Here is a 14979-nt window from a genome sequence, read left to right as displayed (position 1 = left end):
AAAAAAAAAAAAAAAAAAATACAAGTTATACCGAAATATCACCAGATGATGCAGCAGGAACCCACATGGAAACAAACACCACAGACTGAAAGCTGGAGGCCTCCCTGGAGCGGTAACTGCCATGCTGGCTGTGGCGTTGAGGTGTTTCTCCGTGAACCAGATGACTCTGGCTGCTGGACCCAACACTTCATTCTGGGGATTTCTAACATTATATAACCTACCATGCTAGGCAATCTGCAAAAAGGTGACTGAACAAAAGTGGAGCACAACATCCGAAGCGTCTGTAATATCTAGCTCCACACCTCACGACTGGAATGAAGCCAAACTCCCAACCCGTGAAGTAGTCAATCTGCCTTTATTTGATTACTTGGCATTTTACCAATACTTCTCATCCTTAAAAGAGCAGCAGCTGGGTGGTCTCTGGAATAAATCCCTATGGTTCTCTAGCTGTTTAGAGAAGCATATAGTTAATAGAAACTCTGGCTGTAGCTGCAGATATAAGCAGAATATTCTCTAGTACAGAAAAATATATTTCTTTCCTTCTTCTGAATAGGTTTTTAAATTTTGTTTTAATTGTTTGAAGTTTTTAGACTCTAATCATGGATGGATACCAGGACATGGATAGGGCAAAAGGACCAGCTAATACCTACACTACCCTAGGCCTACCTCTATATATTTATAGTACATGTGGACTTGAGTCCGTATAAACTTTTCATAATAAAGGAAATATAATACCTCATGTATTTCTTTAGTCTTATCAAAACACCTACAAAGTTACCAAAAAAAAGAGGGAGAGAGAGAACTATGGATGAAAATGAATGCAAGAAGCATCCTTAAAAGCTTGTAAGACAGTAAACACAGAGTGCAAATTGACTAGTGAGACAGAGATCCGTGGTCGTCACGTGGGCTTTGACCACATACCACAAATCCCCCAGATGTAGGAATTCTAGTTAACTTTACCTAATGACTAGGGAAAAAATCTCCTAGTGCCAAGAGAAATGACAGAAAAAAAAAGGTGTTCCAGTGCTACTCACTGGAGGTTTGTCTTTTTCCAGCAGACAGAACAGACTACTTACCAGGCCAAAGAAGGAGAGAGATTCACTTCCAACAACCACGGCTTCAGAGAAGAATCTATGAGCACGTCAAAGCCATAGAGTTCTAGAAATACAACATAACACAATACACAAGATCATTTTTCCGTGTCACAACCAAACAGAGATCGGGAAGATTCAATCCAATCAACTCCCATCAGAGGCCTAGAAACTTGCTGAGGTATAAGTAATAAGTGAAAGTAGAAGCAGAGAGTCTTTCAAGTTCAAGAGAAATGAATCAAGCTCTAGAGATAAGAAAACAACAAAATTCCACTGTTTTTATCATCTATTCCATTGACATTCCTGAGTTCTACACTGAAAGTGTCCAGACTCTAGAGGTTAACAAGCACGATTTTGCTGTGCTTATGGGTAAGGAAAAAAAAATGCTGGGAAAAAGAATATAAGTGCATCCAATATCAATGCTACTTTGGGCTTGTTCTGGATTGTCCCCCATCACTTCCCCACTGCACTTTGAAAAGAGGAAAATCTATTGAAGGCATCTCTCTAGGATCCTTCGATCGCATTTTCTTAAACCAAGATCTTGCTTTTGCAACCTAGGTCAAGAAGACATCTAAGTATAAAATATATTTATTCTGTCCCACTTCCTATGGTTTCAAGTTCCCTTTGAAGACAGAAAATAAAATACACTGGCCCCAAACAGAAAGACAGAAGAAAGAGGAGAGAGCCAGTGGCAGCAGAGCAGGACTGTGACAAGCCACCTTGCACCACTAATATTATTTAAGCCTTCTTGTACCTCTGGGAGGGAGCCCGAGATCAAATTTCCATGGCTTCTGGATTCTTTACTAACTCTCTCCCCTAAGACCCCAACTGTTACAAAGAGCAAAGCAGGAACCATCTGCAGGCTTTCCTCCCAGAATGCAGAGATAAGAGGCTAACTTTGGAACCCAAGCTGGCAACCTTTACTCTCATGATTATATTATTAATGAGACGCTCTCCACAGTCCTCCTTGATACACATATATTAAATATACCAGACTTTCAGAAGTCTCATTCATTCCCAAACATCCCCCTCTGTGTCCCTCAAATAAACTGTTTATCCCTTCTTTCCAGAAAAAAAGACTAGCTTCCTTACAGTTCAATCTGAGGTCACAGGCCACAACTCACACCCACAGGACACAACCAGATATTTTCAAGAAATTCATTTTGAAACAAATTTCTTCACTGCAAGAAAAATTTTCCCATTTCTCAATCCTCTTAAAAGCATAGAAAACTAAATGTAGGCTTCTAAAAAGATGGTACCAAAGACTCTCTTCTAGAATATAGGAAATCGGATGTGATACCAAGAATCCCAGAATGGGACTCTAGAAACCCGAATCTTCCTCCTCGTGACGCAACCATTTATTCCCTGTGGAACATAGGAAAATCATGTCTCTCTCCGATATTCTTTAGCATCCTTTGGTTTCTCTTATGTCCTCTATTAGTCACCATTTGCCAATATCTGTATGCTCAGTAAACCTATATCCAGAATTCTTATTTATGCAATATGGATTCAGGTAGACATTCGTATTCAGATTCTCTCTTGTGTTTCCATAAGTGAGTTGGCTTCCATAGTACTTATTCAGGATTCCATTTAATTTGCAAAAATAATCAAACACTATAAGAGTCTGAGTTGAGATTCGCCTTCATGTAACTACACAAAGATCACATATTATCTATACTGTAAAATGCAGAGAAAGCTCCTTTGCCTATTTTCATGAGGTAACAAATCTATAGCTGCTATGGTACATTCTTCTGAATATTTTACCTGACCTTCAGTCATCCTACAGACTATTCCCCCCTTTAATCTGAGAAAAATCTTTTGTGATGTGGCTCTAAATAAGGCATTCGAACGGAAAGACCTAATTACAAAATCTATAAGTCCATGTTAATATCACACAAGCGAGAGAAAATTTAGTGTGAATTTTAGTCAAGAAAAATAACATTTATCTTCAGTTTTTAAAAGTTGAAGCACAGGATTTAACTGTTTCATAAAAGTGGTAATATGACTGATAATAATAGTAGGAGGAACAGAGTGAGAACAATGACGGATGCATATATTGATCAGATTTGCAGAATGAGCCACAAATGAAGACAAACTGAAGTCAGAATAACAATCAATGAGACTCTTATGTAAACACCTCACATTAAGCAGCCAACACATTTACTTAACTATTTCGCAAATTAAGAGGCAAATTCCAAGAATCCCTGCTGAGAAGCTGAGAAACAACATTCAGGGAAGTAAGAAAAAAATGACCCAGAGAAAACATTCTTTACAGTAACGACTTAATTTGTACTCAGGTGAATAAAACCCATTCGTGCTAACCAATCTCATAACCAGTTTTGAGTCTATGTCTGTACGTGCATCAGGCTTGGATCTACTATCATTGAAGAGTGGAGTAAGTATGTGATAGCACTGTAACGTGGTGCAAAGCCCAGCTCACCTCAGAGGCTGGAACTGGGGGACAGAAATGGGGTGGAAAGATAGCATTTGTTTCAGGTTTATCTCTTAAAATAATAACTTAACTTAAGAAAAATAATTTGGGTCCTTGGCAGGCTGTTAGAGTCCTTATAACACTTTTAACTTACGATTGGTCTTTTCTGTGGACGGTAAAGGTGTTAAAAGTTGAGAAGTATGTTGTGCTGAAAATATCAAAGTTCCTCACCTTTTAATGTTGTGTGTTTTAGCAACTGCGTCCAGAATTTCAAAAATTCAGTATCCAGGATGAGTGCTACTAGTAGTGTTCCTGTCATGAAAGGCAAGCAAGGCTTTTCTAGTTCTCAGAGCTACTTTCTGTGTTCCCCTCTGCCGTCTTCATCATGACAGAAGAGCAAGTATTTTCAAAGAACTGTTGCTATCACCTTCATCAACGTTTCCTCAGGAAATTTTTCCTTGGTGAGACATATTTCCTTCAGCCCCCAGCCAAATCAAAACAAACTTGACAATTATACTAGTGAATGGTAAGAAGCTTGACTCTACTTCTTCCAGTACATTATTAGCACTCTTGTCTCTCTACTTCTTTAATGCAGCTTCTTAAAAAGCAATCTATATTTAATGGCCTTAACTTTCTTTGTGCCTATTCACCCACCAACCCATAAGAATTTCTTCTGTTCCCACTCTAAAAATGGACTGTTCTCACTACGATCACCAGAGACCACCTTACTGCTAAGCCCAAGCATCTGAAACTGTTGACCACCCCTTACTTATTGGAACTTTCTTCTCCCTTGGTTCCAGGACACTGGTCTCTGCTGATTCTCCTCTTTCCTCTCCTTCTTTCATGCCTTCTCTTCTGCCCAGCTATTCACTGGTAGGATTGCTCAGGCTGGCATCCTCAGGTCTTTTTCCTTCTCAATTCTACTTCTCTTCTTGGGTGATCACATGTATTCTCACGGCTGCAATTAATATTATGATGATGACATTCAAATTTGTATCTTCAGTCAAGTGTCTCCTGGACACCAAATTCATAATTCCAACTGCCTTCTAGACAACTTCACAAGGATATCCCACGGATACTTAACACTCAACCAAACACAACTCATCTTTCCCCAAAACCTGTTTGGCTTCCCATTATTCTTCATCTTGGAAAATCCACCAGCCTCCAAAGCTGGAAGCACTCTCTTCACCACCTCCCAAATCCAACATATTACCAGATCGCTTCTCTCTGTTTCTCTTTAATTTAGCCTTCTATAGTCCCTTTTGAGGTATAATTTACATAAAATGAAATGGACAGATCTGAAGTATACAATTTGATGAGTCTTGATAAGTGGACACATCCACGTAACCCACACTCCTGTTATCAATCCACACAGAACACTTCTATCACCCCAGACAGATCCCTCACATTCCTTCCTGGTAAAGACCCTGCTCTCCCGTCATACCCTCAATTGCTATTCTTATTTCTTCTACCATAGATCAGTTTTGTCTATTATAAAATTTTGAGTCTGGCTTCTTTCCTTTAGCATGTTTGTGAGGTTCATCCACCTATCATTGTTTCTGCTTTTAAGATAAGTTTGTTGACGTATATTTACATAAAATGAAATCACCTTTTAAAGTTGTAGTTTGATGAGTTTTAACAAATGTATACAGTTGTTTAACCACCTCCATAATCGAGATATAGAACAATTCTATCACGAACTTTCCTTTGTGCCTCTTGTAGTCAATCCTCACTCCCTATCCATCAGCAATCACTGATTTGATTTCTGCCTTTTCCAGAAAGTCAAATAAATGGAATCATACAGTAATTAGCCTTTCAAGAGTGGCTTCCTTCACTTGGCATTGTGCTTTTGAGATTTCATCTAAGTTATTATATGTATCAGTAGCATAGTTTATTCCTTTTATTACTGAGTAGTATTACATTTTATGGACATAGCACAATTTATTTATCCATTCAACAGTTGACAGACATTTGTGTTGCATGCAATTTTTGGCAATTGTGAATAAAGCTGATATAAACATCTGTGTACAGGTAGGTGTGTGAACATATAGTTTCATTTTTCTTGAGTAAATACCTATAAGTGGGATTGCTGGTCCGCGTGGTAAATATGTATCATCACTGCATACTTCTTATCTCCCAAATCATTTCCCTAACACCAATCTTTCCCCACAATAGTCTGTTTTCCACATGGTCATTAAGATTACCTTTCTAAGACTTAAATTTAATAGAGATAGGCAGTAAATTGGCCCAGGAATAGACACTGATGTCAGGTTGGTTCCTGAAGAAATTTAAATTGGTCACTTCTAATAATGTTGAACAGTTTTCCATTTGTTGTAATTCTATCATATCAAGCTGTGGGTCAAATCATGATGAAATTAAAGAAAACAGAGTTGTCCCATTGTTTTTCTGCTCTAAAAACCCCAGTGGCTGTCTGTTGTCTGTAGGATGAACTTAAACATGTCAAGCTTTTACAATTTAGCCCCAATATACTTCCATAACCTTATCTCCTGCCTCCCCATCCTAGGGAGGCTATATAGTCACAGTGAACTTTCCATTTCAAAAAATACTGCATCCTATCATGAAACTGTTCTTTGCATGCCATATTCCTTCTGCTAGGCATGGCTTTCCCTGGCTCCTCTAGGCATAGCTGATAACTCTTGTGTCTTCCAACAGTATTTGAGTCACTCTACTACTTGTACTGTCATTTATCATTTCATGTCTGCTCCTCCCCACCACTCAAGGGCAGGGGCCATGACCCATTCATCTTTATATACCAAAGAGCCTGTACCATAAAAAACACAGAAGCAGCAATCAAGAAATACCAAAAATAAATAAATAAATAAATAAATAAGGAAAGAAAACAATTTTTAAATGAAAAACACTGTACAATTTTTGAGAATGACAAAATAATTTCCAGCTACTCCCCCAAGATAATCCTGATCACAACTTACTATATTCATAATAAAGCCACCAATCATAAAGAAAATGAGACATCCTTATTAAGATTTTGACATATTAAGGAAAAACTTGATAAAATAAGGTCTAGGGAGGGGAAAAAAGAGAAAATAATAATGCATCCAAAGGCCTAAGTGATTACTAAACATGTCACACCATTAATTTTGAAATCGACCCACTAACCCTCCCCAGAAATAAAGTCCCAGTGAAGCTGTAATCCCTTAGGCAGTGGAAAGTGCTGACATTAGCCAATACTTGCTGTCAGTCAAGTGCTATTGTATAAAGGAAATTCTTTTCACTTTGGCTTTGGATTTGAGTTGAAAACCTAAAGAGGAAGTCTTTATCTGGGGTCCAGAAGGAGAACTGGGAAAAAAGCAGATCAAGGTTCGACAGGAAAATGAACTAAATAAAAGAAAAAGCCCAGAGCCAATTTGTTAACTAGTCCAATAAATCAATATAGTATCTGGCTACCATATGTAAAGGCAGATTTGAAAGGAGTACCTAGGACTAGGTACTGTTGATTACAGCATACATAAAGGTAGATTTGAAAGGAGTACTAGGACTAGGCACTGTTGATTACAGCAGAAAGAGTGCCCTTTTTCAGGCCTGATCTTCTAGAAAAGATGTTATCATTTTTCCTGAGATCTAGTTACAGGAGAGCAGAAGAATCCAGGATATGGCATATGCCAAAAGTGGCCGGACACATCAGAACTTGTCTCTTTATGTGGGCTGGAGAAACAGCCAGAGACCTACCTCTCAAACTTGGCTTTGCCATTTATTAACTGTATGACCTGGGACAAATCATTAACTTCTCTGACTCTTCTGTCCTTGTCTATTAAACATGAGTAATAAATGCAGTAAATAACCAATGAAGAGTGTTTGACAAACAGTAGGTACTTTCTACTAAGTCCTTTCTACAGTAAACTTCCCTTCCCTTCTAAACAGGAACATGGGATACATCAAAGAAATACTATCTCGAAAAGTGAACCACTGTTGACTTTCATTATTGTTTTGTTGATCAAGTAGTTTACATTATTGGAGAATGTATACTGCAAGCTTTCATTCCTTTAACAAATATTTACGGACATTTCCCCTTTAAGAATGTCAGCTTACTCTGTGAAATGATCTACAACAATGGCAATAAAAGGCCAAATCAGCATTCATTCATCAATGAGAGGTGTATCAAGCATGGTTTGTCCTGAGCAAAGATGTCACTGGTCTCTGACCTAAACGAAGCCAGTCTCATTGATTTTACAAATGGCATGACAGTTGGTTCATATGATCCCAGGCTGAAGAGGAACAGGGTCATAGCCTGTCACTTCAGCCATCTTCACACACATAGATAAAACCACTGTCAGCAGCAGCATCTTTAAAGGACAGCTAACATCCTGTTGTTTTTGGCTAGAGTTTTTTTCGAACTGGTCAAAAAAGCTGTTCTCATAGCCAGTTCTTTCACAATGCCAATTTCCTAAGCATATTTAAAGGAGTGCTGCTTAAGCATATATTTCACGTGGTATCACATTTTCACAATCTTGAAGGTAGTAAAAATTAGATTGTCAAAAATCTGTTTTATTGGGAGAAATATCAAAAATTCTATAAATTCCCGTGATCAAGATGATATGAGTGCCAAAAGCCATCTTCTGACCGCTTTTTTTCAAGCTGAGTCTTTTTCATCTGAGTTCTCTCACTCACTAACTCTGGAACGTGAAGCAAGAGTCTCAATTTCTCAGGATCTCAGTTTCTTTATACAGACTAATTATTCTCTGAGTTCCTTTCCAGACATACGGATCTATGAAAAAACATTAAATGGCTAAGTTTCAGGTAGTTTGGAAAGGTTCCTAAGTCTATATTTAAATGCTAATAATACAATGCAGATATATGTATATATCATCCTATGTAAAATCTGCTTTGAGAGGAACAAACTCATAATCTACACCTTGCACACAGCAGAAACTAAACAAAAAGTTAAATGCATAAGTAAATGAATGGGCATACGAAGGTACCTGGAAACACAGTTGGATGTTACAGGTGGTAGGGTGGGAAAGAAATAGGACAGGGACAATTAGAGAGTAATGGATGCTTCTGGCAAGGATCCATAATGAGAAAGGGCAGAAACAGCAACCAAAGAATATGGTGAACCCCATCACTGGACTGTTGGCTTCCTATAAAAGCACCAATGCTCTGTTCAAGCCAAATTCTTCTGGGAAGCTCTCAATTCCTGTTTACTCTAAAACAAATGAAAAAGAAAAGGAAAGAAAAAAAAAAACCAGCTTATTCCTTGTAACTTAAACCCCTGGGGAGGTTAGGAATCAGTGGGAGGCAAAGAGATTCACACAAATATATACACGTTTACAAAATCATATCTGATGGGGGGAGGTTAATGAAGCACATAAAATCCCAGGGCTGAAAGGAAGTGGAATTAGAACCACAAAAGCCAGGAAGACAGTCAACAACTTAAAAAACTCCAGATGCACTCAGTTTATTAAAACTGAACACAAGTAGGGAGGGGGAAAGGAGACCCATGGTTGATGACAAGGACCTAGGGGTAGTTCACTGAATCAGAGAAAGTCACTGCTTATTTCACATTAGAACTTCGATTGCCATTAAGTTTTAGAAATTCTCAAGCATCTGAAAGGCAATCAAAGAATGAAACAAAATAGAAAAGGAAACATTCAGAAAAGCTTGTGATGATTTCCAGAACAAAGATTTTCACATCAAGAAATTTACCCTCTCATGAGAGCCTAGTAGATGTGGAAAAGAAACTTTTATTTATTTTTTTAACCTAATAAGGTTTTTGAAGTTGGAGTTATGTTCCCCAAGTCCTCTCCTCAAACAGTTTACAATAATTCTAAAAGCTCTAGGCCCTACCAAACCAGATCTATTGTGAAGCCTGTCAGGCCACCAAAAGGCAATTCAAACGAGTACTAATTAATCACTCAACAAACATTTCTTGAACATCTTCTAAGAACAAAAACTGCTGCTATGCACCAGAAGGGCAGAAACAAGGGAGACACTGTTTCTGTCATCAAGGAGCTTCCAGTCCAGAGCATGGACAGACACATAAATGTATACCAGACGACATGCAGGTACCACTGCAGCTTATGAACGGAGTGCTGGGGGGTGGGGAGGCTCGCTGACTGGAAGACTTAGGAAAAACTTTGCCAAAGAAATGATACTAGACTTTGTCTTGAAAGATGTCAGTAATCTGTTAGGTAAAGTAACAGGAAAGGTAGTTCAGATGCAGGATAAAGCAGGTACAAAAGCAAAGGATTAGGAAAGAACCTGGAAGGTCCAGGGAGATGGTGAAAGGTTTGATTTGGCAGAAATAGGGTGACAGGGGAAGGGGAGACAGTGACTACTAAGAATTCACAAAGGTAAGCTCAGAGACTACCAGGGAAGTGTATGTGTAATATAGCTGAAGAGCAGAACTTATACAGAGGCACAAAGGCATGGAGTGCTCCGTGGTATAGTTGGATTATAAGGTGTAAGAGGGGAAATAGAATTCTAGAAAATTCTATTCAGAAATTCTATTCTAGTCAGCTGAGGTCAGATCCCCAGAAGCCTGAAGTTATATCAAGTTTCTATTTAGTACTTAAGCCTAAGGAGCCATTTAAGGGTTTTAGAAGACATGAACATACTTGTATTTAAAAAAGATCACCACCTCTTCTTTTCCTATATAATTTTAGATCCTGGTTTATCTACCATCTTCTATTCAGAGTCTCAACACTTCCTTTTGTTTAGTGCCCCTCAAGACTGTTAGGATAATCCATTGAAGAGATCAAAAATTATGAAGTCTAATTATAAAAATAACAAAAAAAATTTATTGAGTATAAATTATGGGCCAGACGTTGTGCCAGGAGCTTTGCATACATCATCTCGCTTGATCTTCATGGTACTTTTAGGAAGTAGGTGCCATCATTACTGCCATTTTACAATTGAGGAAACAGAATTAGAGCAACTTGCTGACAATCAGAACTCTAGTCAGGGCTACAGATGGGTCTCGGACTAAGTAAGTATGTCAGGCTCTAAACCCCATGTTCCTTGCTTTCCTGTTACCCTGCCTCCTAAGCAAGCAATGACTCTTCGATCCTTACTACTATATTACTTTAATTATCCTCCCATCAATGACTCTAGTGTTTCTTACTAACAAAGTGTAATGCCTGCTGAAAGCCTATTTGACTTTACGGACACTTGTCCTGGCAATCGCTAAAGAGTTCACATCCACATGAAAGCAAATGTAGGCAGGCACACTCAGGGCTCCAATCACAGCCAGTAGGTCACTAGGCAACAGGCTTCCTGGTCTAATAGCTGTAAACTGTGCCTTACTCCTCTGAGCAATCAAGGAGTTAGAGGTGACAGAGAAGGGGAGGAGGGGAGGAAGAGGAAGAAAAGAAAGAAGAAGGGAGAGGGAAGAACCCACTGGAGAGAAGACTAAAACAAAAAGGAGGAGTCATCGGAAAACGGGAGAGAGCACATACTGGTACCAGCCAGAGCTTCCTGGAATGGTTCCCAGTCTGGCTGCCAAAGAGCTCTGGAATATATTTGTTAGAGCTGAATTCCTGTATAGTCCGTTGCAGACTTTTTCTGATTGCACTCTGACAAAGAGACCCACACTTTAGTTCCAATCCCTGTTTCCCACCCAGAAAGAAAGTTAGTTCTCAGGGAACCTCCAACTAAGCTCACCACTGGCCTCATAGTAGGATTTTCATATGCTATGTAAGCTTGGAAAGAAAGAAAAGTCCACCACATACCTCTCACTCCTGTAGAATCACTAAGCCTCTCTACCCCAGGATCCCATCCCAACTTCCCAAGCCCCTTTTCACAAAGCACATTAAGCTTCTTAAGTCTCCTTACCAAAACAACTGCTGCGATGAGGAACGAAGGTTTTACAGGCTGTAGCAATAGCCAGTTCAGCAGAGATTATAGTCTTAATAATCAGGTCTTCTACATGGGCCATCAGTGCTACAAAAAAAAAAAAAGAAAGAAGAAGAAGAAGAAGAAAGAGGAAGAAATACTATAGTGCATGCATTAGAAGGTCTGGATTCCAGAACACGATATAATATAAAAGATTGTGTGCTCATTCAAAAAAGTCTCTCCATGACAGTCTTGTGAATGGGTGCTCCACAAGAAGGCATATCTGTGAATAGGGCAACACGATCAAGAATGTGGGTGCTGGAAGATGTACTTTAGTGACCTCCTATGGCAAAAGACACATAATAGAAAAGGAATCTTACTCCTCTTCTCATGCTTTTCCCATCACCGTTCTCTTTGTGGACTGAGAAAGGTCCTTTGGCACACTGTTTCCCATTCTGCTCAAGGCTCAGCAATGGTGTCCATTTTGATTCCAAGCCCTGTACTCAAACTTGACACTGCCCATTCTCCAATTTAGCAACATGAATGGAAAACTAACTTAGAAAAATCTGAACTCAGGGCCAGTATGGAGACAGACAATTTATTATATAAAAAGCTGATAGTATTTCAGTTAGCAGTTCAACATTCATGAAAATAAATTCACTAAAGATTAAAGAGAAAATGTATGCCTTTCAAACTAGAAACAAGAAAAGGGATTTCAAGGATCATGGAAAGCCTTTTCTCCATCTTGTAAAGGGCAGGAAAAATTCACACCAAAATGGTGATCCCATTAGATGTCTTAGCTATACTATTCCAATGAGAGAGAATGACTCCTGGTGAGAGACAATGGTAAAGTTACACAAACAAGACAAGTCAAAATGAAAAAAGGCCTGGTACTCACCAGTTGTATCTCTGCCTTCTTGTTTCAGATACCTAAGCATAGCACTCATGCTCCATTTGTTCCCATAATCTTCCACTTCTGGATCATCACAACTAAAACAAATTAATGGATCGAGATCATATATGCAACAAGGCCTGGCTATAGAAACAAGATTTTTCACAAACAGTTTTCTTACTCTTTTAAATCTTTAGAGAAACAGTCCCTTTACTGATTTCCACCTCACCCACTTTTTCTTGGTCTTTTTTGTCATATGTCCCTTTGTACCAATTTTTTCTAATGAAATGGAAATGCATATAGCCTGCCTTATTGAATGGTGTAGGGGAGAAGATTCCTTAACCAATTATGTATCATGAAAGAAATATGGGAAAGAATATAAACAAATTTAAGAATGGTCACAATATATTAATAAATTGAAATGTTTGCAGTACAAACCTAGCCTTTGAGGTAAATGCCACATGAGCCCACAAAACAACCTCTGATGCCACTTTCAGACCAAAACTGAGTGTGGATGGGCTAGTGAGCTAACCTAGTATAGCATTTTAATGAGCTAACCAAGCACAGAATTGTTTTAGCATCTGAAGCAAGTTCCCTCCTCTCTGGTGGTAGACACAGCTTTTTCAAAAACCATTTGATATATCGCTGAAGGGAGAACACGCTAGAGCGGCAATAAAAGTAGTGAAGTATGCCATCACTATAGCTGCAAAGTGGCGAATGGGGTAGACTCCCATGCCTGTTGGAAGGCTCTTACAACCGGATGCTTGTGTTTTGCAGCTGCCCCCTAATTCCCTACCATCACCCATCACTTGCTTCTTTGCTCATCTTCTAAAGTGAAGGATGTCTCCAACCAATTCCTAACACTGGTCACAGGGACACTCGGTGAAATCTATGTAGCTTCAGCAACTTTGCCATCACTTCCAGATTCCTTTTTTTTCTTTCCTTGGACATTCTACGCACCTATTTTTAGTCTGAGTAGAAAGTAACTGTTTGGGTTTCTTTTTTATTTTTCCACTTTCTGGCAAAATTATCAGAATGAAAGAAAACAGAGCAGAAAGAATATTTCCACACAGCTGGGCTCGTACTCCCTTCCACTGAATCCTTTTCTGAGATGGCCTCATTTCTTTCTTTATTTAATTTATCCTAAGTGAACCGCCCCCCCTACACATAGAAGTATTTATGTTAGAAAATCTTAGGAAATACATAAAAGCTCAGAGGAGAAAACAGAAATCACCCACTCATAATCCCATCCACTATAGTTAAGAACTGTTAACATTTTAGTATATATCTTTCTAGTTTTCTTCCCCTGCCCTAGCAAAAATAAACAGATTTAGTTATCTTACACAGTCGAAAAAGAAAATAATTGAGTGTAGTGTTTGATAACCTGCTGTTTCCACCTGACAATGTACACCGATGAACATTCTTGCCTCTGATCTTGTGTGCACATCCTTCATTATTTAAGGTTAAATTCCTAGAAATGGAATTGCTGGATCAAAGGGTACAAATATTTTTGAAGCTTTTCATACATTTTGCCACGTGCTGAAATGACCTCATTTCTTGACTTCTAAAAAGTCGCATATGCCTATTAAATTCCCACCCCTAAGTCAAGTGAGGGAAGACAATGAAGAAGATGAAACATGGGAAGGTATAATGCGGTAGAGAAAGGTGACGCTGTAACTGCACAAGCAATGGTGAAGCGGCAGCAGAGACATGCCTCAAAGCTATGTTAAATGACGGCGAGAGCTCTTCACAAAGTTACGGAGATGGAAACATAAAGTTTTCCTCCAGTGCAACTTTTGACTGCTGTAACACCCAAATCTGACACTGGCTGCTGGTTCCTGCTGCAGGTGCAGCCAGTACCTGACATAGTCTCCACTCTTCTTATTCACGCTGTAGTTTGTCAAGTGCATGAACTGGTTCCGAATGTTCTTGGCTCCTTGATCATATCGCACAGTTGCAAACCTGAGAGAAAGGACACAGGTTAAATGCCAGGAACAGGGTTTAAAGGAAATACAGGCTAGAACTCAGGATCAATGAGATATTAATAAAAGGAAGGTAACATCATTAACAAATACTGAGTGCCAACTCCCATGGGAAGTAGTTCATATATAATGTTATGTTTAATTCAACCCTTAAAGCAATTCTCTGAAGTAGGTAATATTAAATCTAATTTTTAAAAATAGGTAACAAAACTAAAACATAACCTAGAAAGATTAAGTAACTTGCCCCAAATCACACTGACTCAAAAACCCATGTTTTTAACCACAAGATGCTGCTTCTCTTATACAGAATCTTAGATCGATAGAAAGGATAAAAGTAAAGTTATTCACAACCCCGGAAACTGTATGTAGGATGCTGTGAATGATGAGGCATTAGCTGGTCAAGAAACCTACTGAAGGCCTATACAGTGACTGGTACTACAGCATTTTATGAAAAATATTAAGCAAAAGGAAAAAAAAAGAATAGCATAACAATATACAGACTTAGAACTCACATCTATAGAAATAACAGAACTGATGTATAAAGTCTATTTTGAGGAAATAACAATGGCAGCATTAACAGCAGACAAAACCTAGGTCTTCAGAACTGCATGAATATGAGCTCAGTGCAGGAGACTAATTCCTGAATCTGGAATGAAGGCAAAAGACAGAGATTAAACATGGAGCCCACTGAAAACAAGGCAGCAATTTGATATCCTGGACTATTGTCAAAAGAAGACCAAAATATAAAATATACGTGCCTCTGAAGGAAATAAC

At 38.7% G+C, this 14979-nt stretch overlaps 1 protein-coding gene across 13 annotated transcripts in view; it reads right to left on the bottom strand.

The window, feature by feature from the left end:
* TTLL5 (tubulin tyrosine ligase like 5) overlaps positions 1-14979 on the bottom strand; it is a 225489-nt gene that overhangs the window by 173501 nt on the left and 37009 nt on the right. For all 13 annotated transcript variants that reach the window (XM_025042041.1, XM_015599721.2, XM_025042044.1 and 10 more), the window contains 4 exons: positions 14084-14185; positions 12230-12321; positions 11332-11439; positions 1077-1158 (listed from right to left, as the gene is read on the bottom strand). In XM_025042041.1, coding sequence (XP_024897809.1) covers positions 1077-1158; positions 11332-11439; positions 12230-12321; positions 14084-14185 — 384 coding nt within the window. The remainder of the gene's footprint in view (positions 1-1076; positions 1159-11331; positions 11440-12229; positions 12322-14083; positions 14186-14979) is intronic.

This window comes from Pteropus alecto, unplaced genomic scaffold (assembly GCF_000325575.1).
Source record: "Pteropus alecto unplaced genomic scaffold, ASM32557v1 scaffold8, whole genome shotgun sequence".
NCBI classification, from domain to species: Eukaryota; Metazoa; Chordata; class Mammalia; order Chiroptera; family Pteropodidae; genus Pteropus; species Pteropus alecto.
Note: the sequence above shows the minus strand (reverse complement) of the source record. Positions and strands in the feature narration are given on the sequence as shown.